Here is a 27,500-nt window from a genome sequence, read left to right on the forward strand (position 1 = left end):
AAAGAAATTCGATAAATCAAGACACTTCGAATAAACATTTGTGTGATTTGAAAGAAATGAAGACAAAAAAAGAATGGATTTTTACCAATAGTTCCAGCAATTAACTTTGATTAATTTGCTGATTAATTCTGCAAAACCTCTAATGAAGGGTGAAATACAAATAAAACAGCATGTGGCATCAGTGATTTGAAAGAGAAAGAAAGAAAGAAAGAAAGAAAGAAAGAAAGAAAGAAAGAAAGAAAGAAAGAAAGAAAGAAAGAAAGAAAGAGAAATGTCTAGAGAGGCCACTTTCGACTTTATAACCCGTAAAACTATGGGTATGGATTTTTGCCCATCGTTCCAACTATCGACTCTCTGTGCTGATTAAAAGGCAAAACCAGCATTCTCAGTCTTTCCTGTCACCACTAGTTTAGCACTATACCACCAAAAGATTGCTTTTTGAACATCATCCCATTCTACAACTAGTCCCAAGTTACTGTTACAATAACTTCAACTCTTCTGAGATGATGTTCCACTAGATTTTGTGGAGATTTGTGAGATTTCATTCAGGTGAAAGGGTGTTAGTAAAGTCAGGTACTGATGTAGGTGAGGTGAGGAGGTCTGGGGTGCAGTCAGTGTTCACATTCATAATGTTCAATAGGGTTGAAGCCCTATAGAAGGAGATCTTCTACTCCAGCCCATGTTAATGGAGCTGGCTTTGTGCACATTGTCATTGTGATGCTAGAACAGGTTTTGTGTCTCCTAGGTCAAATGAAGGGAAAATGTAATTCTACAAAGTCGACCATTGTGTCCCTTCAATTTTGTGTGAACAGTTTGGAGAAGAACAACTTGTTGGTGGAAAAGTCAGGTGTCCCAATACTTTTGTCAGTAGTGTATGTGGACAAAGGTAGAAAGCATTATAATCAAAATACAATTGCTGACAAACTTCTGTAACACATTTCCGCATACTGTGATCTCATCATAATGCCATTAATGTTATTCCTGTAGGAGTCGAAGGCTAAATGTGTGGTCTTATTAAGAAGTGTGTTATTAGAGTGATTTGTAGACATCTCGGTTTTTGACCAGTCAGCATTACCGAGCGAAATTATTTAGAGAGAGGGAGAGAGAGAGAGAGAGAGAGAGAGAGAGAGAGAGAGAGAGAGAGAGAGAGAGAGAGAGAGAGAGAGAGAGAGAGAGAGAGAGAGAGAGAGAGTGTACCAACTGCTAAATATACGAATTATATTAACTACAATAACTCTACTAACTATATAAAGTTACTAACACAACACAACACAACACAACAATTTGGTGTGATGACATGTTTGGTTTTTTTTTTTAATGACAAAATAAAATGATAAAATGACCAAAGAAACCATCAAAATATACAATTTATATTTGTAAATGATTTATAAAGTATAAAAACATGTTTAGTTGCATCTTGTATGGAAAGTTAAATAACGTGTGTATAAATGATTTTTATTGAACTACTGACATTTTTGACAAAAAAAACCTTCAAAAATTAGCAAAGCACGCCCCCTATAAGAGACAAATCAGCTACTGAGAAATGAGATGAGAAGATCTGAGAGAAGGAATAGAATAGAATAGAATAGAATAGAATAGAATAGAATAGAATAGAATAGAATAGAATGAACGCTGAACTTGTAACGGTCTACCAACCAGCCGGAACTCTCCGCTTTTCTGAACATACCTCTCTGGTCACTACCAAGTTAAAATATATAAAGTTTGAAAGCCGGTCATTTGCCATCAAGGAACCAAAGCTGTGGAACGCACTTCCAGCGCACCTACGAAGCATCTCTGTGCTGAGTGTTTTTAAATCACAGGTGAAAACACATTTATTTATACAAGCTTTTGACACATAGCCTCTGATTCGACTGCTGTTTTATTGTGTTGTTATATTTTGTTGTCGTTTGTTGTTTTAACTGGAAAGCGCCTTGTGCTCCTTTTGGCTGTTGTAGGGTGCTCTATAAATAAAATGTGATTGATTGATTGATTGAGAATAGAATAGAATAGAATAGAATAGAATAGAATAGAATAGAATAGAATGTAAATGAGATAGACAGGGTTTAAAGTACTGAATCCCTGATTGCTATTTACTGGAAGGCCTCAGTCCTAAAAACTCAATCTGGTTTAATCACATCATAAAATCAACAAACGGAGATTCGATTAGCATCCCACCAACAGTAGACCGCTAATCTGCTATTGTCCATCCGGCTAATGGAGTAGTTTTAGCCTGAGTGTGTGTGCCGGAAATGTCACGCGTTCATCCAGACGCCTGGTCATCGCCCGTTTAATCGCTCAGCACTAACGAGCAGTCAGGCCAAGTGTGTGTGTGTGTGTGTAAGATATTACAAGTTTATGATTCTGACAGTTTCTTTGGTTTTTTCTTTCTATTATAAAAGTGAGATATTTTCAAAATGGGACTGAGACAAACCTGCTGTCTAAATACACTATAAAGTTTTATAGGTTTTTATAACTGAGAGGAAACCACATTCAGGCTTGGGCTCAGCTTTAGTTTTGACCAGATGTCTAATGGTGATGTTTTTTTTTAATGGGTTTTTGTCAACCATCAAGGCGTAGCATTCTATCAGTGTCTTCCCACACACACACACACACACACACACACACACACACACACACACACACACACTCTCACACATACACACTTGGAGGAGCTGTGAGCAGTTCTGTGCACAGAAACACCCTCCAAGCTGTTTGCTGCTGATGTGTGACAGGAGTTCCCCGAGGCGTCACATCTCCAGAAAGACATGTCAGGATCGTGTCTGTGTCAGAGCAAATAAAAACATCAAACTTCTCACCACTCGATATTTTTCGAACGTGACGCAGACTCACTACAGCTACACTTTATGGCCGAAATGTTCTTTTTCCGACTGTTACAACAGGGTTGGAGGTACATGGAGCACTGAGATGCTCAAGGGCCCCCTAGGGTGGCAACTTAGCAAAACCAGAGCTTGAACCCTCAACCTTCCGTTCAGTAATCCAGAGCTTAAACCACTGAGCTCCCACCGCCACAGAGCTTTAACAGTAGCTAGGTACTAGCATGGAAACAATGGCAAAAGAGACTATTCATTAGTTCTCAATCCATCAATGTTCACCAGCAAGGAGACCAAACTTCTGAATTGTGGCAGACATTGTTTTTTAATATGGAAGCCCATGAAATTCATAATGGCTCTTTAGGATTACTAAAAAATTCACAACATCCTTCCACTGCACTAGAACGTTAACACCCTAATCACACGATGTACCACAAAAAAAACCAGGGAATGCTACACCATGACGATGTCCATGTTTCCTGAAGCTTCTCACTTTAAAACGTGTCAAATCACAGCCAGTGATCTGGCAACCAAAACTCAGAGATCCCAGATCCCAAAAAACATGAATGCAGACAGTTTTATGATGGAAGATCATCAAACCCATAAGTCTTTAGGATTTCCAACAAAAACGAGCAAGATCAGATTAGCACTTTCAAATGTCTAGCTAGGTCGCTATTTCCGTAGCTTTTCTCTCAAACTATGTAGATGATGATGATGACGAATGATGATGAATCTGTTGTGTAGCTTTATGTTTTTTATGTTGGTAAATGCAGCACCAAGGTTCTGAAGAAACATTACTGTGTCGCCTATATATGGTTAAAATGACAATAAAAGCTTCTTGACTTGACTTGACTTGACTTGATGATGGGATGAAGTTGATCATCTGCCACATGGTTTTGTGTATGGGTTCAGAAGAAGTCTTACTATACTGTATAGCAGTGTTTATTAAGTGGTATAACTCTCTCTCTCTCTCTCTCTCTCTCTCTCTCTCTCTCTCTCTCTCTCTCTCTCTCTCTCTCTCTCTTTTTCTCTTTATCTTACTTTCTTTCTTTCTTTTTTTTTCTCCCAGCAATATTTCCATGCTGGAGGAAACGGCCTGAAGAAAACCTTCTTGGAGAAAAGTCCTGAATTGAAGTCTTTGAAATATACGCTTAGCCTTTACGCCCAACCCACAGATGCCTTGATCAAAAAGTATATTTGCACCCAGATGTCTCAAGGTAAGAAATAAATCTGTTGGAGAAATAAATCATAGGGATTATGGCGTGTTCGGGGGGGGGGAAGCGGATATGAATTATGTGAATTATAAGCAAGCATGAGAAGATCTAAGTGGCTTTATTCCTATAATATTGTTAATGGAAATGAGGACTTTTGGAGATGGACATGGTACAATAAATCCATGTTCTAATTGCATTGGTGTAAAATTGGAAAGAGATTTGCGGGGATAATGGGACAGGACACGCCATGCTCGTGTGGGTTCTACTCTGATAATCATGCAGAGAGATGGATGGATGGATGATGTTCAATGTCAGGTTTCTACTCTGGACTCTGTGCCTTGATAACGATGTCTTTGAGTTGATGGGAAACGTGTTGTTCTGCTGTAGGACACAAGGCAAGTTTGGTAGAAATCACTCCTATGTTATGATAAGTCCTTTTTCAAGCTCTGGAATGTGAAGTGTTGTGGTGCGTCTCAATTCAGTACTGATGGCACTGATCAGAGTGTCGGCCATTCTTTTACTCTATCCGTACCGGAAACGCGATTTGTTTTCACGAAAATGCGTCTACTAACTGTCTGAAGTCTGTTGGAATCATTTTACAGCAGTTTTGGGTGTTTATAAGTTTTTTTTTAGGTCAGTTTTTAATTTTTTTGATTAATCTTAAAAACACAGACTCTAATGCCAAGGGTATAGAAAAGTAACTACAGTTACATATTATACAATTGTAAATATTTGTAATAGTGCTGCAAATAGTTTCCTTATGAGTGTTTTGCATAAAATAAATATACTTTAAAAAAATTATATTAATTAATTTGAATAATCGACTAAATTGGCATAAATTGGATTAATTAAATACAGTTCAGTTAATGAAAAAATGTAAATATATAGCGTATATTTGTTAGACCCCATTTAGGTAATACAGAGGCATATATAAGTGTTTGTGTGTGGTTTTTTGCATTTAATATTTAATTTTCTAAAGATATGGTCTATTTAACTGTGCATTTAAGAAACACACTGGATCTTAATTTATTTATTCAGTCAATTTATTTATTCATAAATTAGTTCATTCCTTTCATTATTTATTCATACATTCCTTTTATATGTGGAATTGCCCAGATTTTTTTCCTTTAAGAGACATTCATGAAGCTTTACATAAAAACCTAAAAGAATCCATATCGCTAAACTGGAAGAAAAACGACGGCAAAGACAGGAAGTGACTTCAAAGTCTCAAACTATATACACAGTCATCTGCTCTGCATCTCCAGACTACTGCTTACACACACTCCAATGAAAAGAAACTTCCATTCACAAACTCTCTGTGAAGTAACGTTCTTCATGACCAACTCAACTGTCTTACCAGGTATATATAAAGTGGTATATACTGTGGTTCCAGACCGGTATCTTGTTGCCGATTTGCGTTTTTGACTCTGTTTTTGTACCGATTTTACCCCTGGATTCTGTTTGCCTATAGTTTTGTATTTGTTTCCTCGGATTAATAGCGGTTGTCTGTTTTTACTGCACTCGAATGTCCTCCTGTGAGTTTGAGACAGTTGATTTTGGCTCCCAAACAATTACGTACGTTTGCGATGCGAAGGAATTGATGTTCCGTTTAATTGCATTTAATGACTTCTACATGTTTTTTTTTTCTTTTTCAAAAAATCGATAGCTGCCTAACAACGCCGTTGAAGGAACCTGGTTAGAAAACATGTGACAGATGAGGTTTGTCTTGTCCGTTGGTGATACATGTCAATGGTGGCAACTCAAATACGTAGTCATGTGACTGGAGTCGTCATTATCCCAGTGTGTATTGAGTCACTGTCCGTACCGGCATTTGACAACTGACCCTTTTATCCAAAGCGATTTACAATTATCGTATTTGTACAGTACAGTTGAGGGTTAAGGGTCTTGCAAAGAGGCCCAACATGGGCAGCTTAGTGGTGCTGGGATTTGAACCCATGACCTTCAGATCAGAATATCAACACATCTTAACCCAGAGGTAGCGCTTTTTTTTGGTACCTGCCTGGTCAGGGGTTCGCTGGGTTTTTCACACAAATCCTCGTGTGGACCTCAATTATATTTCCCACACTGGAAAAGTAGTGTGTTCCATATCACTCCGTTAACTGGAGTAATGGAGAAGTTCACCTCACCTCCTGTTCTCCTCGGCACACGGTTCTATAAAAAACACACTTCCAGCTAATTATTGATTACTGCAGAAAATACAATGAATAATTGAATGACTAAATAAATGAATAAAGAAAGAACATAATGTCGTTACTTGTTTACTGGTTTACATCAGTGGTAGGTTGGCAATATTGGCATTTGAACTCATGACCTTTTAATCTGATGTTCTGCATCTTGACCAGTGAGCGATCGCTTCATTTGCGTGATGGAAAAATACGACCAATATGTGTCTACTTTCAGGCGTTAGTGTTTCTGTAGGACGTTTTTATTGCTTTAATCAGGTTTTCATCTGAGCTTTTATTATAACCATTTATGTATCATTTCGAACAGAGAGAAGACATCTGTTTTGTGTGTGTGTGTGTGTGTGTGTGTGTGTGTGTGTGTGTGTGTGTGTGTGTGTGTGGATGAGGCATGGGAGCTCAGCAGTGATTGGAGATGTCACACTTTATCTGTTTGTGTTGCAGGGATCATTTTGGTGGATTTAGAGCCTGATTAACACAAAAGTCCTCCTGATTACAATTTGATCTTAAACAATCATCGGCTCAGAGTCAAATGTGTTCAATAACATCCTCCCTTAGCATGAAGAACAGATTAACACACTCTCGGCAGCCAGGCACTCAGCTGAAATACTTTGCCGTGCCTCCTGGAATACTCGCTAAAGATGTTCTTTACTAGTAGGAGATTTCTTTCTTGTTCATCCCAGAGCAGTCCAATAGGATTTAGGTGCGGTGACTGGACAGGTCGCTCCATGATTATCTTGTGGAGATCTCATCGTCTCGTCGTCTTGTTATACGGTAATGTCAGTTCTAATTAGCTGCAGTCCAGATGGTGTGTGTTGAAGTATGGAATGGGAGCCATGTTAATTCAGGATTTCTTTCACATTCTGGAATACGTCTCCAGAACAACCCCAAACCATTAAGCTTCCACCACCATGTATTACTGTGAGGGTGAGGGAGTCTGATCACATCTTCTCTCCTGTTCTTCTTCTTACTGAAGTTCTTCTGTTAGAGCCAGAAATGTCACATTCGGACGCCACAGAACTTTCTTCCTTCTTTCTTCATTCACTGTCCAATTCTTGTGTGTACTGTAACTCAAAAAACAGATCTGTTCACACTTTTTACAAGCACTGCACGATCAAGGTCAAGCCAGTTTCTCACATCTCCCATTCGGTCCAACGTCATTAGAATGTCCACTGAGTTGAGAATGTCCTCCAGGCTTCAGCAGCTGAAAACTAACATAAAATCATCTCCTGGGGGAAAAAAGATATTAGCTTAACAATCTGACTAGAACTCGCTCGCAAAAGACCAGCTGCATAAAAAAGCCCAAGATTAGTTGAAGGTTGTGTAATCCTGAGGCATGAATGTTCTCCAAGCCTAATAATTAAGGGCTTTACATTTTAAGCTTTTACAGTAAGTTAAGGTTAATTTTATTGTAGACCAGGAAGTACTTGGAGGTTGTGTAGCAGATGTTCGATACCATCAGTCTCCATTCAGTTATGCTAATTTGGCTACAATCATCAGGTAAATGCCAGCAGTAATGACAGTAATGACACTTTGGCAGCATTAATGACACATTAGGCTTTGGTCATTTGGAAGCGCAGTGTGTTCTGGAATCACATAAGGTTTGATATTTTGTAGAAGCAGAAGTTTAACTCGGATTTCTTGCTCTAGCCATTCACAGGACGAGCTCGGAATCTGCACAGTCAGAGGTTTTCAGCTCTGTCAGTTTTCACCATTATAATTGGGAGAGTCTACATGCCGAACCCTTAGAGCCTTAGACTTGATCAGCACACAACTCACGAACGTTAAGTGTGGAGGAGAACAGCGGAACAGTTCTAGAACATTTGTAATGTGTGAGTAATGTGGTTTACACACTGCTCACACTCATCACAACCGAACTCCAAGTAAATGTCATTTGTTATTGTGCTTAAGTAGCTTTTTTGTGTATTTGTAGTTTACTGACGTGTTTCCATTTTTACTGTCACTTCACTACATTTCAGAATCAAATATCAAAATCAGAATCATAAACGTTTTACTCTACATTTTGTTGTTTCTTTTTATTTATAAGCGGATAGTCTCGGGGTCGGTACCGCAGTGCTCTTCCCGGTCTGCATGACCGCTTTCCCATTACCAATTACACTGGCAGAGTGAAAGCCCTCTAAATCAAGACAAATCATGCCAGACCTCTTTGCAGCAGTGGTTTTAGAAATGAATCAGTCGCTACACACTTCTTTTTGTGTCCTGATTAAGGAATCCAATTTGCAAATCACTTTACCGTCGTCAGATAGGAACTGAAGTGATTCTGATTAATGATTAAAAATGGAATATACCATCCCTGTACCATCCCTTCCATCTAAAGATTTGCGGCTGAGGACAGGGATGGACACAGAAATGTCTGAGGAGCTCAGAATTATCAGAACTCAGAACATAATAGGTTGTAAGATAAGAATATTTAAAATTGTACAGGAAGAGGAAAACACTTCGGAATTAAGGTGATACACTAAAACCGGGAACATGAGATGCAAGTATACTGTATTAGAAAGCGGTAGATAAGAAGTTAAAGCTCTGGGTTTCTGATCAGAAGTTCAAGCACCAGTATCGCCAAGCTGCCACTCTTGGGCCCTTGAGTAAGGCCCTTAAACCTGTATGCCGAAGGGGCGTTGTAACATTCTGATCCCAGCTTTCAAACATCGCTGCTATATGTGAAGAAAGAATTTTACTGTGCTCTAAGGTAAAAGTGACAGGTGGTATCAAAAAGTTTGGAGACTCGCTCAAAATTAGTCTTGAAACTTTTTAATACAACCTGGAGGACATGCAGCACTCGCTGTACTAAAGAACCAGAATTTTCCACAATAAAGACCATCAGGAGCAGTTCTGCAGTGTAGGGATCTGACCTCACAACCTTCTCATTAGTAGCCCATGTGCTGAGCCACCAAATTCTAATCCAATCTGGTTTTCTTTTGAACATTCTCCTAATAGAGTTTTGTCCAATTGTCAGTTCAGTCGGTTCTCCTCTGTCACACAACCTCCTCCACAATGCACCATTTCTCTGAGAGACATGAAGCCATGTATTATCTTGTCAAACTGATTTTTATGGGGCAGCAAAAACACACTCATAGACACCTCATAGACGTACAAAATTGGTGTCTCTCTCTCTGGGTTGGAAGAAAATATCCTTTAAAACACTTCCTTATTATGGTACCCTGGTGGTGGAATGAATTTTGACGGGATGTCCAAACAGCTAAGACACTATCAGTCTTTAAAAATCTAAAGAACCATCTATTTTAGAAGCACTTAAATTATAATGTCTCTTTTTACACACAAAAAAGTGCTTTTCTATCTATATTTCCTCCTAGCAGTTTTTCTAGACTGATGCTGTTCTTAGTCTGTGTTTTAATAAACCAGAATCAGAATTTGTGTTTTGATAGAGACTATTGCAGTCGCTCTGGATTTGAGTGTCTCCTAAATGCCATAGATGTCCAGTAAAAAGCCCAATTTGTTACAGATGTTGGAAGGAAATATAGATAAAAAAGCACTTTTTTGTGTAAAAAGAAACATTCTAAATGTATTCTTTAATCTTTATCTTTCTCTCTCTCACCATTATTTTCTCTCTCCTTCCAACTACAAATTACATTTTGACAAATTTCCCCACCTCTCCCACAGGGTTGTGTTCTGGGCCCGCTTCTGTTTAATATTTACACACTCCTTTATTGGTTCTGTAATTTCCCAATACGGCTCAGAATTTTATTTCCATTCTGATGAGAGTCAGGTCTGTTTAAGTTTGAAAGTCGTATCTATCCAAATGCATGCTTCTCTCACATAGGCTTTATCAAAGAAAAGACTAGCAGTAACCTGTTAAATGCAGGACAAAGGAGATTTGTGCTCATTCAGAAACAAGGCCGTTTGTAAAGTCAGGTACTTATGTAGGTGAGGTCAGGAGGCCCAGGGCACAGTTAGTGGTCCAGTTCATTCCAATGAGCTCCAGGTGCCTCCATACATTTCTCAATATAGTGTGAGCTGGTTATATATTCTTTTTTAGGACATTTTTTTTCCTGGGTTTGCATTAATGATCATTTTAAAATAAGTGATGCAATTAAAGGGTCCAATTTGCTTCAAACTGGGGAGGTGGCATCATCTCACATTTCAATCCAATACACCACAAAAAAAACAATTTTGGAAGCTCCTACAATGCATCATTTAAAAGCGTGGATGTTTTTTGGAGGTTTTTATTCCGAGACATTCTCACTCCAAGGATTCATCTTCATTTGTTCATAAAATCTTATAAAGACGATCAGCAGAATCTAATATTCATCCTGGATGTTTAGATATATGCGTAGGTATCTTCTGTTCCTCTGAAGTCCACTGTAAAGTGTTCTTACACGGCCCACTTGAAAGACCCTACATTTCCCTCTCAGGCATCACAAGACGTATGTTTGAGCAGGTGTACGAGGCTCCCCAGCGACATCCAGTCAATCCATTCTCATGCAAAATTCATAAGAATGCTAACGAGCGAGTGATTTAGCAGCGCTTTGTGGAAATAAAGTTGCAATTAAAGCTACGAATCTTGACCCTGCCCCTTCAGGCGAACCCTGATTATCCGTGACGCTGACGCAGGTGGGTTTCAAGAGGACTCGTGAATTTTCCAAAGTCGTGCATTTATGCTAATTTAACAATTTCAAGTCAAGAAAAAAAACAGTAGAAATTGTACATGTTGGGAATAAATGATTACATGACATAGAAGCACTTATGCTAATGCGATAATCAGGGTTTCTCCAGTTTTGTGTGTTTTCTCTCCTCGGATGCTCTCTATTCATCATGTGAAGAACTTTTAGAATTAGCCGATGTGCTAAATGGAAGATGATGAGGCACAACACTGACAAACAGCTTACGCAATTAACTTTTTTTTTAATGTCATTAATTTTCAGCTAAGAATGTTTAGCCATAGGTAATACAAACAGTAATATATTACTGTTGGGTAGCATTTTCTCCCGTGGACCACACACACCTCAGCCCTCACTATCTATTATTAAACTCTTCCTACCTGTTTATTTTAAATAATAATATTGTACATTTTTTTTACTTTAAAATCTGTCCGGAGTTTCACATTCCTCGTGAGTCGACGCATGTTCATGGATAAGTCTCGGTACCATCAGGAAAAAAAAGCCGACACAGACACTGAGAGGAGGAGTTCTGAGAAGTACACTGAACCTTAGTAGCTTGGTAGCTTCAGTCCCGCCCTTTTCCATGCTGACCGTCTGTATTCCCTCTCTGAACAGCATCTGTCTAAACTCGTTTGATCCTTCACGTTTTCTCTGCTGTAGATGGAGTAGGTCAAAAGGGTGTTGTCCAAACAAATACGAATGTCTGTCATCCAAAAATCCAATAAACTGCTCATCTGGAATTCCGAACGGAAACCGAGGGGGAAGACCTCGAACGATTAGACAAGCTTCAGGATAAAACAAATCGTCCAACATCCTCTTAATATGTCTCGACAGAAACGTATTGAATTATTCTAGTAGATGAAATGCTGAAAGAATATCTTCTGTGGCACAGGGAATAATTCTGTAATAAAGCCTGATCATTTCTTTATAATATTTACATTTTGATCCACACTGGTTGCTCAGGTGTTTGTTCAGTTCCTCATCATTTTAAAACTGGACTACTGCACCTCACTGCTGACGCAATCCGTCCTCTGCAAATGATCTAAAATTCATCTGCATGACTTTTGTTCAACCAAGTTTTTCCACATCACCCCACTGCTGCTTCCTCTACTGGCTTCAGATTCAAAACACTAATGTTTGCCTACAAAGCAAAAACTGGACCAGCATCTTCCTACCTCCAAAGCTCTGATCATTCCTCACACTACACCACGCTCTCTCAGATCTTCTAGCACTGCTCAACTGGTCCCACCTTTTCTCAGTGTAAGAGGTGGGAATCAGGGATGTGAGATTTAGCATTGGTGTGTCCTTAAAATGATGTATGGCTTTAAAGGATGTGCATCGGACACAAGTTTCACAAACATTTCTATTACGATGCATCGTTTTGAAAACTAATTTATTGATATATAATCTCTAGTAGATGTGCTATACTTTAATTGTTTATAAAGTGACCAGTATTTGATATGTAGATCGATTTTATCTTCGCCAGAGAGCGAGGCGTGTCCTGAGAGTCACATAGAATACAGATTAACATGGCAGAGGTAGAGCTGTAACTTCCTGAAAACAGCTCTACGATTAATATGACCCGTTGAACTGGTTCGAACTTTCCCAGACTCAGCGAAGTGACTGGTTTACATCGTTACGAACGTGTTAACGAGGCACGTTCGTGGAGTACGTGAACCACAACATGGGAATTGGGATGGAAAGAAAATAAATAGAACCGCAGCTGGAGATGCCGGGCTTTAATTGGAAAATTAATTAAACAGGAAATTCAGTTTTGTGATTAAAGGAAGCGTAATGGCTTTTTTAGTGATATCAGTGCGCTCGTTCGAAAGTTCATCTGCTCGGCTGACAGAGGAGAAGAAACCATTTCGTTTGCCTGACAGACTTCTAAAGAAAAGCTGGACATCGTGAGGGAATCTCGCCAAAACATTTCCAAACATTTGTTACATGTTTTCATGAACCGTTTATACTTGAGCGTTTTCCTTCCTGTAGAATTTGCACAAATAACACAATTTGCCTTCATTTAAAATCCCCAGAAAAACTTAGGAAACCCCGGGGTGATGTGATGAGGTGAATATCGACGCTTCTGCTGGAGATGATGTATGTGGAGGTGTGTGTGTGTGTGTGTGTGTGTGTGTGTGTGTGTGTGTGTGTGTGTGTGTGATGAGGTGAATATCAACGCTTCTGCTGGAGATGATGTATGTGGAGGTGCAGTTGCGGCTCCAGTGAAAGGAGACGTGTTGAATTGTGTTCATTGGGTTTCTTGCTTTAGTGATGACGTTCATTCTGACTGTATGAGATCCTGTGTGTGTCTATAATACTGATGCGTTCTGTAGACGTGGAGTCGTAATGATTGGATTAAGAGATGTTTTGTTTCAGGTAGGACACCACTGAAGTTCTAGTTGTAAAACACACTGCGAATCACTAATGTTTTATTATTAACACGTCCTTTATAAGTCATCAGTCCGTCTCTATTGTCTTTCAGCACACAGGTTCAGTTCTTTGCTCCTCCGTATGCGATTGACATGTTGATAAATGATCTTGTTCCTGTTCTCGTGCGTTTGTGTTCAAAGATGATGATCATGAATATAAACAAGCTCGTCTATCAGAGCTGAGAGAAAGTAAAACATCTGTCTGGAGTTCCACATTTCTTGTGAGTCGCCGCATGTTCAGGGATAAGTCTCGGTACCATCAGGAAAAAAAAGCCGACACAGACACTGAGAGGAGGAGTTCTGAGAAGTACACTGAACCTTAAACACGTCCAGCGTGATTCCAAGGACACTGAGTTATGTTTAAGTCACAATCCGCTGTTCTGCTCGAGCTCCTTCATCACCACTGACAGCCAAGTGTAGTACTGTTGATGAACATCAGTCTTCAGTCTCCAGCTCGTTCATCACCTGGATTCAGGTCGGGGTTCTGACTGCGCCGGAGCAGCTACGGTCTGATCGGTTTTATAAACAGCGATGAGGAGACGTAACCCGGTTCCTCTTATACATTCAACTGATCTTGAGCTTTGAGCGCAGGGTTTTCTGTGTGATTCTAGGAGCCAGTCACACAACTGTTTTATCTCCTGACCAATCATCTGACAGGAGAGGGAGCGAGCAAGAAATACCAACATGCAGGACAACGTGCTTAATGATTTCTTTTTATTGGCAGAACTATAAAATCTAAATCTTAATAAATTCTGTTCTGTTAAAATGATTAGTTACATAACAGGTATGTTTAGACTGTTAACTAGATGCATTTTCAATTGGTTAATCACATACAAGACTGGTCTCTAGACTGGTCACTAGACTAAACTCTAGACTGGTCTCTAGACTGGTCACTTGACTAAACTCTAGACTGGTCTCTAGACTGGTCACTAGACTAAACTCTAGACTGGTCACTAGACTAAACTCTAGACTGGTCACTTGACTAAACTCTAGACTGGTCTCTAGACTGGTCACTAGACTAAACTCTAGACTGGTCACTAGACTAAACTCTAGACTGGTCTCTAGACTGGTCACTAGACTAAACTCTAGACTGGTCTCTAGACTGGTCACTAGACTAAACTCTAGACTGGTCTCTAGACTGGTCATTAGCTGTGATTTTGGTCGTTAGTCTTCTACTAGCGTTTTTTTTAGGCTGGTTATTATTTGTCTAGTTGGTTAAATACTACCTATATTTATGCTTAGCAGAATTATGCAGCCTTATGAATGCTTCTGCAGCCTTTTGGAGACTTATGAAGCCCTGTGCAGCCTTACAGAGGCTTATGCAGATTTATGGAGGCCTATTCAATTTTATGGAAACTTATGCAGCCTTATAGATGCATATTTTGCACTATGGAGGATTTTGCAGGTTTGTGCAGCCTTATGCAGCCTTATAAAGGCTTATTTAGCCTTATGGAGACATGTGCTGCCCTGTTCAGGCTTATAGAGGCTTATGCAGCTTTAGGGAGACTTATGCAGCTTTATAAAGGTTTATGTAGCTTTATGGAGACTTAAGCAGCCTTGTAAAGGCTTGTGCAGCCTGTGCAGGATTATAAGGGCTAATGCAGCTTTATAGAGACTTTTGCAGCCTTATGGAGACATGTGCAGCCTTACAAAGGCTTATGCAGTTTTATGGATACTTATGCAGCCTTATAGAGACTTTTTCAATTAAAGAAGCTTTTATTGTCATTTCAACTATATTTAGCTGACACAGTGCACACCAAAATGAGATGATTCTACAGAACCCTGGTGCTACTTCACACAACATAGAGCTACATCACACAGCATAAAGCTACATAACAGAACACAGAGATAAGGCTTATGCAGCCTTATGAGAATTATGTGACCCGGAGGCTTATGCAGGTTAATGGACACTTTTGCAGCCTCATCCAGCCTTGTGGAGACTGGTGCAGATTTATAAAGCCTTATGCAGGCTTATGGAGACCTAAGCAGCTTTATGGAGACCTATGCAGTCTTATAGAGGCTTAAGCAAGCTTATCCAGGCTTATAGAGGTTTTCTTATTTAGACATATGCCAGATACAATGTCAGCTCTATGACACCTGAATACAGGAGTTATAGGAAATGTGACAGTGAACAGTAGGCTGAAAAATGTGGCTCATTTGTATTATTGTGTGTGTGTGTGTGTGTTTAGAGATACCCTATAGCTGGGTGGTGTATAGATTATATTCACCTTGGCGTAAACTGATGCTTTCGGGTCACGTTTTTTCCTTTTTGCTGTGATGAATTGGGGGAATGTTCTATATTCCCTCCGTGTCTCGGCCCACTCTTCGTCCTCGGGGGGGGTGTTTTATTTGATAAATGAGTGTAGTGTTATTTGGACCTTGGCCCGAGTTGCATCTGATCTATAAAAGGGTCGTATTGTTCAGATCCATCTGATTTTTGAGTCCTGGTTTATTTCCAGGATTGGGGCTGCATTGTGCAGAGCTCCTTCCTGAGGGAAATCCCACAAAGCCACTACCAGCTCAGTGGGCAGGAAGCTTTGAGCTTCAATCTTTTAGTTCTGAACTCTTCTGAATTTCTTCTGATGGAGGTCAAAAAAATTGCTGGAGAACTCGTTAATTTTGTTTATTGGCCCTCGGCCCATTCCCGGAGTAACAGTGTGAGAAATGAGAGATTTCTCAGAGGTTTAGCATTTTCTGACGTTTCGGACGCTTTTGTATGAATCATTTATGAGACGTTTAGCAACTGATGTGACGTTTAGTGTCCGTCTCCTGCTGAAGGGTTTATCAGCATTCTCTGGGTTACTCTGGGTTTCCTCCAGTCTCATCTCTCCGAGGCGTTCAGTGTGGGAACGTTCGGAAATCCAGGATGCTTTTCAATTTCCTGCTGCTCTTTAGCTAACAAATTACAAACCGACATTTCACGCTAGTTACAAGCTATTGTATGTACTTATATAATACTGTAGCTAGTTTTAGGCTTGTTAGCTACATATTAGCTGTTTTATGCTAATTACTAGCTGCTGTCTGGATAATTAGCTTCATACAAGCAATTTCGTCTGGTTATTTATCTACCAGCTATTTTTAGTTGCTAGTTATTTTAGCTAATATGGTACAGGCTAGTAATTTCTAAACTAATTACTATTATAGGTTATCATAGGTTAGTTAGTTACACACTGAGACTTTTACACTATTTGGCTAATATGCTACATACTAGCTATTTTTTACACTAGTTACTATATGTACGTTATGTACTATATGTACGTTCTGTTTAGTGAAATGTTTTTTTTTTAGGCTAACATATCTCACATTAATGTTAACTTACATATTAGCTGTTTTTAGGCTAGTTTCTAGCTGCTGTTGGGTTAGTTATTGTTTAGGCAAATTAATAGCTGGTCTCAAACTAATTAGTTACATACTGTCTTTTTTGTTAGTTATTATGGCTAACTAGTTATACACAAGCTATTATTCATTCTAGTTACTCAATATGTACAATTTGCTTCCAATCGAACTTCTTTAGTCTCAAAACTGTACGTACTGGTATCTGTTATACTTTCTTTTATATTATATCTGTATACTAGCTGTTTTTAGGCATATTAGTTACATATTATTAATTTTAGGTTAATTACTAGCTGTGTTTTTGGATAATAAGTTACATCAAGGCAATTTTGTTTAGTTATTTACTTACTAGCTAGATTTAGTTGCTAGTTATTTTGGCTAATAGGTCCCTAGTTATTTCTACACTAATTACTAAATATGTACTGTCTAATTGGTTACATACAAAACAAGCTGTTTTTAGGCTACTTACTAGCACTACTTGGTAAATTGTCTAGTTAGTTGCATACTAGCTATTGTTCAGGCTAATGGTCGGTGTTAGGTTATAGCGGTTATGGCTATTTTTGTCTAATTAATAACCCACTAGCCATTCTTTGTACTAGTTACTAGCTATGTACTTACAAGCTAGCTGTTTTAGACTAATCACTAGCTGCTGTTTGACAAATGTGTTACATATGAACTATTTTTGTCGAATTAGTTACAGACTAGCTTTTTGTAAGCTAGATTTGTCATGGATACAGTGGAGATACATGGATGTAATTTGTGCCATGATGTTCTTTACCAAAAACATGTGTCTCATCTGTCTCATCATTGCACACAGTGGACTCAGGAGCATTAAGATCTCTGGAGATGGATTTGTAGCCTTCAAATTTCTCTCAAATCTACAGACAACTCCTTACACTTCTCCATTGTAACTGGTTGCAGGTGTGAGCACTATATTGCCCACACCTGTAACTTGCTAAAGGTGTGTCTCAGTACATATTACAGGAGCATCACATGATTGGAATGCAATTATTTCTTACAATTTTAAAAAGGTGGCAATCATGTTATCCAGTTTATTTTTGAGTTCTGTGTAAAAGAGTGCCGACATTTTTGTACTGTGCCATGATTGTACTGTATAGTGTATGTAGGAATGGGTTTCGATCTCCTACAGAAGGATTTCATCTGCTTATCTGGGTTTCCTCTAGGCTCATCTCCCCTAGGTGTCGGTGAGGGGGCCAATCCAGAATCCGATCCGAATCCGACTCCCCGCTGAACATTCTTATCTGGGTGATAAGAGCGTGCGCTTGTTCCACTATGTTATGGTTTCTATAGTAACGACTGATTCCTAGGAACAGGTGGCTTTGCGATCATTACCCACAACGCCTTTCTTTTCTCCTCCCAACTTTCATCACTTATGACATCACAAGTTATCAGTGATGTTGATGAGCACCAGGATCGTTAATGTTTCCATGTAAACACACGTCCTTTTAAGGTCATCAGTTCGTCTTTATTTCCTTTCGTCGTGCAGTTTCTTTTTTTTTTTTCTTCTTTGCTCCTCCGTATGCGATTGTCATCGTGATAAATTAGTGCTGTTCCCATGCGATGGTGTGTAATAAGTACAGCTCGTTCGGATGATTATCCACATAAACAAGCTCGTCTGTCAGAGAGAAAGCAGGTCACCAGGACTGCGTGAAGATCCATGTTCTTATTGATTTGTTAGTAAAGCTAGATGAAATTGCCAGAATGTGAACACCTGAGCAAAATATTGGTATGTGCTTTTGCACAATTGCACAACTGTGACTTTAATGTTACTTTAATATCAGCACATGGACACTTTAGTGACTCTCACTGGAACACTTTAAATCTGGACTTCTGTCAATATCATATATATATACATATACTGTAAACCTATCCCTTCTGTCTAATTCATATATATATATATATATAAAGTATAAAAATAGGGATTAAAATTTTTTTTTAATGATTTATTTGTATTAATTTATAAAAAAAAAAAGAAAATTCTATTTTTAAGTGTATGTGACAAATAAAAATTGAATTTGATTTTATATTTTTGAGCTTCCTGTTCCACATTTGGTCTCCATTAGCTGTAATAATAATCGCCACACTTCTGGGAAGATGTTCTACTTGATTTTGTGGAGGTCATTCAGCCACAAGGGTGAGTGGGATGCAGTCAGTGTTCACATTCATCCCAAAAGACTTTAATAGGGTTTCAAGCTCTATAACAGGAGATCTTCTTCCCCAACTAATATCTTTATAGAGCTGGATTTGTGCACGGGGGCATTGTCATGTTGGGGGTCAGATTTGGGTCTTCTAGATCAAATAAAGAGAAAATATCATGCTCCGACATCAGAAGACATCCTACAATATTGTGAGCCTAAACCTTTTGTGGAAGAATCAGATATGGCCAGAAAAGTCAGGTGTATCCATACATTTGTCCATTTAGTGTAGTGACTGTGTTTCTCAGACTTGAAGCTTTTATTTCATGAATATTCATCTTGTTCAGGAGGAGAGACTGAAGTGGCTTATGTACCAGCCTTGTGTGTCGTTCTGGCCAAAGACTTCAATTCAATCCAATTCAGTTTTACTTGTAGAGCGCTTTTACATTTACATTTATGGCATTTAGCAGATGCCTGTATCTAGAGCGATGTACAAAAGTGCTTTGAGTCTCCATTAATGAATAAATCAACACTGGTTCATTAAATTACAAACTTAAGATACCGTCAGCCTAAAAATCTGATTATATCACTTTTTATTTAATAAAGACAAAACAAACTGGGAAAAAAGTGGTAGTTTCAGCAAGAGGTAGGTCTTTACCTGTCATTTGAAGATAAATAAGCCAGTGACTCAGCTCTTTGGACATCTGTGGGAAGCTCATTACACCACCTCAGTGCCACAAGAGAGAATAGAGTCTTAATGCACTGTATACCAACCTCTTCCCCTGAGAGAAGGTGGAACCAGTCAAGTGGTGCTAGAAGATCTCAGGCAGCCTGGTGCAGTGTGAGGAGTGATAAGGACTTCTTCTTTAAATAGATCACATTGTCTTAAAGCAGCTTTACATTGATAAAGAGGTTATAAAATATGAATTTATATGAAGGTTAGTATAAACGCTTATTCCTAATTAGCGAACCAATGGCAACTCCCTGAGACTTCATGAGGAAGAAACTTTGAGAGGAAACTCATCCTCATCCTTAAACTGAATGTCTATTCATTACAGTTCCATGATTGTTGAAGTGTCCAGTGAAGGATGCATAAATGCAGAACTGTCCGTGGTCCTGATATTTCTATACGTTAATTAATATTGTGTGTGTGTGTGCGCGTGTGCGCACGTGTGTGTGTGTGTGTGTGTGTGTGTGTGTGTATGTGTGTGTGTCTATATTTATATACAAGAAAATATGCAGACTCCTGTTCACTGTAGAAATGGTTTAATTGTGGCTTTCTTTAGACTTTGTGTGTGTGTGTGTGTGTGTGTGTGTGTGTGTGTGTGTGTGTGTGTGTGTGTGTGTGTGTGTGATCACAGGTCAGTCATCGTCCAGTTCGGTGGGAGAAATGGTAATGCATGTGGATCTCATTTCTCACCCTGGTACCGGAGAACATAAAGTCAATGTGAAGGGTAAGCTGAACACACACACACACACAGACACACACACACACACACACACACACACACACACACACACACACACACACACACACACACACATACACACATACACACACAAAAACTCTTATGCACACACACACACACACACACACAATCTTACGCAAACACATACACACACAAAATTGTACACATGTACAAACAAACACATTGTTTTTACACTGCACAGTAACCTGTCTGTCTTACACTACACACACACACACACACACACACACACACACACACACACACACACTTCACAGAGATCTGTCCATCATATACCATACACACACACACACACACACACAAACACAAGCATAATGGACAGATCTCTGTGCTGTGTGTGTGTGTGTGTGTGTGTGTGTGTGTGTGTGTGTGTGTGTGTGCGCGTGCCCCATGATGGACTTATCTTAGTGTTCGGTAGTTAGATTAGAGCTTTAATAACTCTGACAGCACACACACTTTGTGTTATCTGTTATTGTACTTCCTTCTCGATTTGTCTCTAAAGAAACAGAGAGGAGCTTTAGGTCCAGAAATCTAATTAAAGTTTACAGTCTTCACACTCAGACCTGAAAAACCACACCTGAGAGTTCATTAAGCACAGATAACCCTGAGGCTAAAGAAAATCCCAATCACATTTACTACTCCACGTCTTGTTCTTTCCTGCACACTAACATGAAACAAGAACGCAGATTTGGGAAAAACGCTCAGCGTGGTTTGAGTAAACGCAGATCTCTTTTAAAGGATTTTCAGTCATGTGCTGTGCATGATGCAACTGGCCATGGTCCTGAATCATCGTAGAAACAGTGGTGAACCGGTGACAGGTGCAGGTGCAGGTGGGGGGGGGCGAAGGATGGTTCATGTGGTCCAATTCCCTTGTAGCTCCTCTACTTTAAATTGCTGAAGAAGTAAATATTGTTAATGCTTGTAGGGTCAGGACTGTTTTGGCAGCAAAAGGGGGACCAACACAATATTAGACAGGTGGTCATAATGTATAATGAAAAAATAAAAGCAGGTCGTTAAATTGTATTTGCTGTGTTTTGGGTACTTTCAGAATCGGAATTGCAATTAAAACATTTTTTATTTTGTTCCCCAGTGGTGGGTGTGAACAACATCAACTGGCAGACGAACACCATGTTCCGACCGTTCGTGGAGATCACTGTGATTGGGCCGAACCTCGCTGACAAGAAACGCAAATACAGCACCAAGACCAAGAACAACAACTGGTCACCTAAATACAATGAAACATTCCAGTAGTAAGTACTTCAATTCATTATTCATTAACACATGATCATCCAGATCTAGTGTTACAGGCTGTTAGTGAATAGTTAACATCCAGAGGTGAGATGTTAGAATGGTGTAAGGTCTCACACATAGCCGTGAATTATCACCTTGTACAGTACCATGGACAGCTCCCATGACTGACGAGTTAAATCTGTCATTAATATTTGCAGAGCAAAACTGACTAAAAGTGCTTCATTTCCCTTCTTTAGATAGATAGATAGATAGATAGATAGATAGATAGATAGATAGATAGATAGATAGATAGATAGATAGATAGATAGATAGATAGATAGATAGATAGATAGATAGATAGATAGATTGCTTGCTTTACTGAAATTCAGGCTGATTAGAAGCACACCAACATGCCTGAGTGTTTTAAATGCATACAACACACACACACACACACACACACACACTCCTACACACACTTTTAGGAAGAAGCCATTCACACTCCTGTTATAAAAGATCAGTACTGAAAGGCTTTTTTGCTTTAATGTTCAAAGTGGTCTGGTGATTATCAAGGTGTCGAGTCGGAGAACAGTAAACGTCCTTCTGCACCTGATAATGAAACTCTGAAATTTATATCTGACCAAAACAAGGACACATACAACTTTTGTAATTAAGGATATTTTCAGGGTTAATTACATCACAAAGTCACTAAATTACCCTGAAAGCAAGGCTCCTGGGTGTGTTTTTGTTTCTGCATATTTAATTGGTTAACGAGCACGTGAATCAGGTGATGTCACTTTGTTACCCAAAAATCAACTCTTCTGGTTGTTCTGTGTTTTGATATGTCACATGTTTATGTTGGCGTAGGTTTACTTTTTCTGTATCAAGGCAGAACTTGCGCACTGACATTCTATCAGTATAGTGTTGTACTATATTTTAGTAGTTACGAGCAGGTGGCATCACGTGATGTCACTACATAACCCAGAAATCAGTTTTCGACAATGTAGCCAGTGCTTTGATATGTCACATGACTATGTTGCCATAGTTTTTTTGAGGACACATTTATCTTACCCAGAATGCAATTATGCCCAATGGAATAAATAGCCCTAAATGATTTGTGTTTCATTGTTTTTCTTCCCTTCCCACGTCTGTTCCTCTCGTCAGTATCCTGAGCAGCGAGCATGGCCCAGAGGTGTACGAGCTGCACGTGTCGCTGAAGGACTACTGCTTCGCCCGTGAAGACCGTGTCATCGGCGTGACGGTGCTGCCGCTGCGTGACCTGAGCGACAAAGTCAGCCTGAACGCCACGTATGCTCTGATCCGCAGCATCACCATGGACGAGACGGGCCTCACCATCATTAGGATCCTCTCGCAACGGACCAACGACGAAGTGGCCAAAGAGTTCGTCCGCCTCAAATCGGAAACGCGCTCGACCGAGGAAGCGTCCTGAAGGAAGGATGAAAGGATTTCGGTGAGAAAGGAACAAAAATGAACAGAACAGAACAAGAAAAAAAAAACAAAAGGAGGTGAGAAGAACATGCGAGGACGGCGGAGACGCTACGGAGGACGTGGGACAGAGTCGTGTTGTTCGTTTCTGTGCATGTGTGTAAAACATCTGTCGGAATGTTCATTCAGAAAAAAAAGCGTATGTACTACAAGTGTTTACCTGCTGTATGCTCACTATCGAATATTCTACTTTACGTTAACGAGACGTTCGAACGGGACGTTTTTTTTTTTTCTTTTTTGTATGAAGACTAGTCTTTTTTTTTTTTACAGATATTTGTTCAGATAAAGTGCCAAACCTGATATGAGATAAAAAAAAAAAAAAACAATTATCAAAAAAAATCATAACGGTTAATGGTAACGTTGGTGATGTTTTTAAATTTGCCTGATTCTTTTCTCTGTGTGTGTGTGTGTGTGTGTGTGTGTGTGTGTGTGTGTGTGTGTGTGTGTGTGTGTGTGTGTGTGTGGGGATCATAACCTCTTGAACTGAGTAGCATTTTGTCTCGTCTTTTTTTTTTTTTCTTTCCGTTTTCCCATTCACGTTTCACGCTTTTTTTATTCCCTCGACTCTTTTTTAAAACATTTTTTCAAAAAGAAATAAAAATAAAACTAAACGGCGAGGACTGCTACCTGCTGCTGTCAAATTCTTCGTAGGCGTTTGTAATTTTATAGCCACTGACAACAGCGAGGGCCGCCTTCAGTGCTGAGCAGAACAGGATGCTGGGGGCTTCACGCTGTTTCATTGTTAATTGTTGCATTTCTTTCTTTCTTTCTTTAATTCTTTCTTTCTATAACTCCAGGCTTTCCTACTCTTCCTTTTCCGGCTTTCTCCAGCCTTTCAGAATGATCACTGTGAACATGCGCATTGAAAGGCAATCTCCAGCATTTTTCAGCCTCATCATCGGTTCTGGTTCTGGTTCTGGTTCCGATCTTTTCTCAATTCTTCTCTTTCTTCAGTTTATTTCATCGTTTCAAAAATAACTGCCAAAGTTATATTTAAAGGAAAAAAAGAGTTGTACAAAAGCAATTCATGACCTGTATTCAGAAAATTATATGCGATCATGCGAAGTCGGTTTGTTGGTTTTTTTGTTTGTTTGTTTGTTTGTTTGTTTGCAATGCCGTGTCTAATAGGTGATGAAGCGATTTTCCGAACTGCAGATCTTTATTTCCGTGAAGTTTTCCCTGTTCTCCGGGTCGCGCGCGTTGTCTCGATCTGTTCATTTTTTCTTTCCGATTTTTCTTTACAAAGGAAAAAATTTAATATTTGGTAATTATGCAACATTCCTATGTATTGCACTGATGGCGAACTGTATGTCATGTAAATATATTTAGTGAGAAATTGTTCTCTCTCGTCTGTTCGTTTTTGTGTTGTTGTTTTTTTGTTTTGTTTTTTACCCACATTGTTGCATGAAATGTAGCATTTATAAACCCCGGGTGTTGATTCGAAGTTATGTGACAGACGACAGCCATTAAAGTGCTCCAACAGAAAAAAAAAACACGTCATCGCATTATATGAGGTTCGAATACATTACTGATAAAGTAACAGTTCATTTTGAAGAAACTTGAAACATTTGAAAGCCAAAAAAAAAGTTTGGTTTGTATGAGGAGAAGAAATTTGTAAGGAGAAACGTCTACTGAACAGGTATGGAAGGAGTCTCCAGAGTCAGTGACTCCACATTCAGGATTAAAATCTTAAAGACGATGGATCGTGTCTGTTCTGGCAGAACAAAATATATTGTGGTAACTAAGCTGTAGATACCTACATCACTACCTGACTTTACTAATGTTCTTGTACATGAATGACCACCAGTCTTTACAAAATCCACTGGAACATCCTTCCAGATGAGTGTATGTTATAAGCGAATGGGATATTTGGCCATATAGTGTGTGTGTATGTATGTATATATATATATATATATATATATGGGGGTTTAGGATTAAGGGGCGGGGCTTAACAAGTATGATTCATGTGACCTAGATTTTTTTCTTGCAGCTTATTATTGATCCAGCGTGTCTAATTTATTACTACATTTATGACCCCACTATGATCAATACTGATGATCGTCCCTGTCACGCAATTTTTCAGCACTTCAGACCAGGTGAGACGCTTTTTATACTATAGGAACGAGTGAGGAACGGACAGATCGATACAAAGGGAGTCCTCGGGGACCTTAGAGGCCATTATTTCCACTAATCCTGACCTCTATGCAAGCTGATCTGTTCTCCTCACACACTGCTGGGAAGATGGATTCATCCACGACCAGACAATCATCACTACAAGTACACTGTCTGAGCAAAAGTATTTGGACTTCTCCAGCCTTGTTTGGTAGTTGGTCAAGATGCATGCAGTGATGGACGAAGTACATGCCTTTAAATGTACTTAAGTATCGAAATCACTATGATTTGTTATAACTATAATGTTCCTATTATCATTTTTATCACACGACTCTTTACTTAATCACCTCAGTTGATGTGTAAAGACTCGAATGTGACTCTCAGCACACTGATCTATTAATAGAATGATATTAATGATTGATTTCTATTATAATGATCATGAACCCAAAACCTTTCAAATAATCCCACGTGTGTTGTGGCGAGTTCGAGTCTGGAGTTTCTTCATCATTTATTCCTCTCTAAATGTTCTGCTTGATGTTGAACTGATGCTGAACTGTATGTTGGTGATCAGTAGATTCACCGAGCACCGATCAGAACACGTGTAAAACAGAGCGTGCGCTCGATCCTGATTGGTGACTCGCTGCGTGTTTCACCAGTCACGTTTTTATCCTCATTAATAAAAAGGAACGACAGATTTTGCAAAATGTAGTTGAGTAAAAAGTTAAATATACAGTCAGTATATCGTATATAATATACGATCAGTACACAAACTGATCGTAGGACAGAGTCCTCATAAACACTGTCATTGAGTGTGTGTGTGTGTGTGTGTGTGTGTGTGTGTGTGTGTGTGTGTGTGTGTGTGTGTGTGTGTGTGTGTGTGTGTGCGTGTGTGTGTGTGTGAGTTTAATCAGAACCCGGGAGACTGTGAGCATGCGACAGTGTAAAGTCTAGCGAGTGTCATTTGTGGCGGCCATGTTTGTAGTGTCTTCTGGGAGTTTTTCTTTCTCTTCTCTCCCTGTCCCTTCCATGCTGATGTATCCTGTTTTTTTATAGCACTACACCAGCATAGATTAGTTTCCGGTACCAGCACTGTTTTCTGTGAGATGAGGTTTTAAGCGAGATCTCAGTATTTAGCATGTGACTGTAGACTGGAAGAAGTTCTTTAGATGAAGAAAAATTTTACTATCCGTGGAAAAACCAAACAAAAGCAAATCGTGTAAATAATAATTGTTATCAGTGAAATGCTAAAAATCAGAAGACACATCTGAGGAGACAATATCTCACCAACTACCACACTTGGGGTCTTGCTTGGGGTCGTAGTAGCTCAGTGACCTTTTGACTGGAAGATGATGAGTTCAAATCCCACCATAAAAGACCCTCAACAGCTGTAGAAATGAGATCATCAACCTGAACAATGTATTTGAGGTCCTTGTTTTTCCTCCTAGATGGTGTCAGCATGGTGAGGAAATGTATCTGCTGAAACTGGGTAAAGGTATTTTACTGGTTCCTGGTTAAAGGAGCGTTTAGCATGAGCTGGAGCTGGAGCTGGCTCTTCTTTCAAACCAACCCAGAAAAAAGTGTAAAAAAAAAAAAAGACAAAAATCGACCCAGAAACACCAGCAAACGCAGAACCACCAAGCAGAGCCGAGTGTCCTCCTTTACCTCAGCATTTAATTGAACTAATAATAGACCATGAAGAGTGAACTGCTGCTGCTCTCTCCAGATCTCTGACATCAATAACTGACCCAGTATTCTATAGGAATCGCATTCACCATGCCACAAACATCCTGAGAACGAGGGAGAGGGTAAAAGAGCAGGACATAGCAAATAACATGAGATGCAGTTGCCATGGATACAATTCTAAAGGTTTGACCACGGATGAGAACGATTCCACTGTGAGCACATTTGTATCACACAGAGCAGACGTTCTTCATAGGGTTGCTCTTAAAGCACCAGAGAGAATCAGATGTGTCCAATCTCTCAGAATGATTATATACAAGATGCAGAAGTAACACCAGCTTTACCATCTCCTTCATCTCCTTTATTTTCATCTTTGTCATCTCCATAGTCCCCATACTCTCCATAATTTCCATCATCTCCTTTATCTCCTTCATTTCCATCTTCTTCATCATTTCTATCATGTCCTTTATTTCCATCTGTCCGTCTGTCCGTCTGTCCGCCCGCCCGCCTGCCTGCCTGCCCGCCTGCCTGCCTGCCTAATAAAGCTGTGAAAATGCAACCTGAAGGAGATTGGAGACTGTAAGGTGTTGGCGGGGGACAGTGTAGTTAGACAGCATTAGATGGTGGTCTGTAGGATGGTTTTGGAGGTAAAGAAGAAGAGGTGATAGCAGGAGTGATTTG

At 39.4% G+C, this 27,500-nt stretch overlaps 1 protein-coding gene across 2 annotated transcripts in view; it reads left to right on the forward strand.

Annotated features, from left to right (window-relative positions):
• unc13c (unc-13 homolog C (C. elegans)) overlaps nt 1–23,043 on the forward strand; it is a 174,689-nt gene extending 151,646 nt beyond the window's left edge. For both annotated transcript variants that reach the window (XM_083552177.1, XM_083552178.1), the window contains exons 29-32: nt 3,901–4,048; nt 20,169–20,261; nt 21,385–21,544; nt 22,686–23,043. In XM_083552177.1, the coding sequence (XP_083408303.1) occupies nt 3,901–4,048; nt 20,169–20,261; nt 21,385–21,544; nt 22,686–22,971 (687 nt within the window). In that variant the 3' untranslated portion in view covers nt 22,972–23,043. The remainder of the gene's footprint in view (nt 1–3,900; nt 4,049–20,168; nt 20,262–21,384; nt 21,545–22,685) is intronic.
• Nucleotides 23,044–27,500: the final 4,457 nt, after the last annotated feature.

The sequence above is a fragment of the Silurus aristotelis genome (assembly GCF_946808225.1).
Source record: "Silurus aristotelis genome assembly, chromosome: 10".
NCBI classification, from domain to species: domain Eukaryota; kingdom Metazoa; phylum Chordata; class Actinopteri; order Siluriformes; family Siluridae; genus Silurus; species Silurus aristotelis.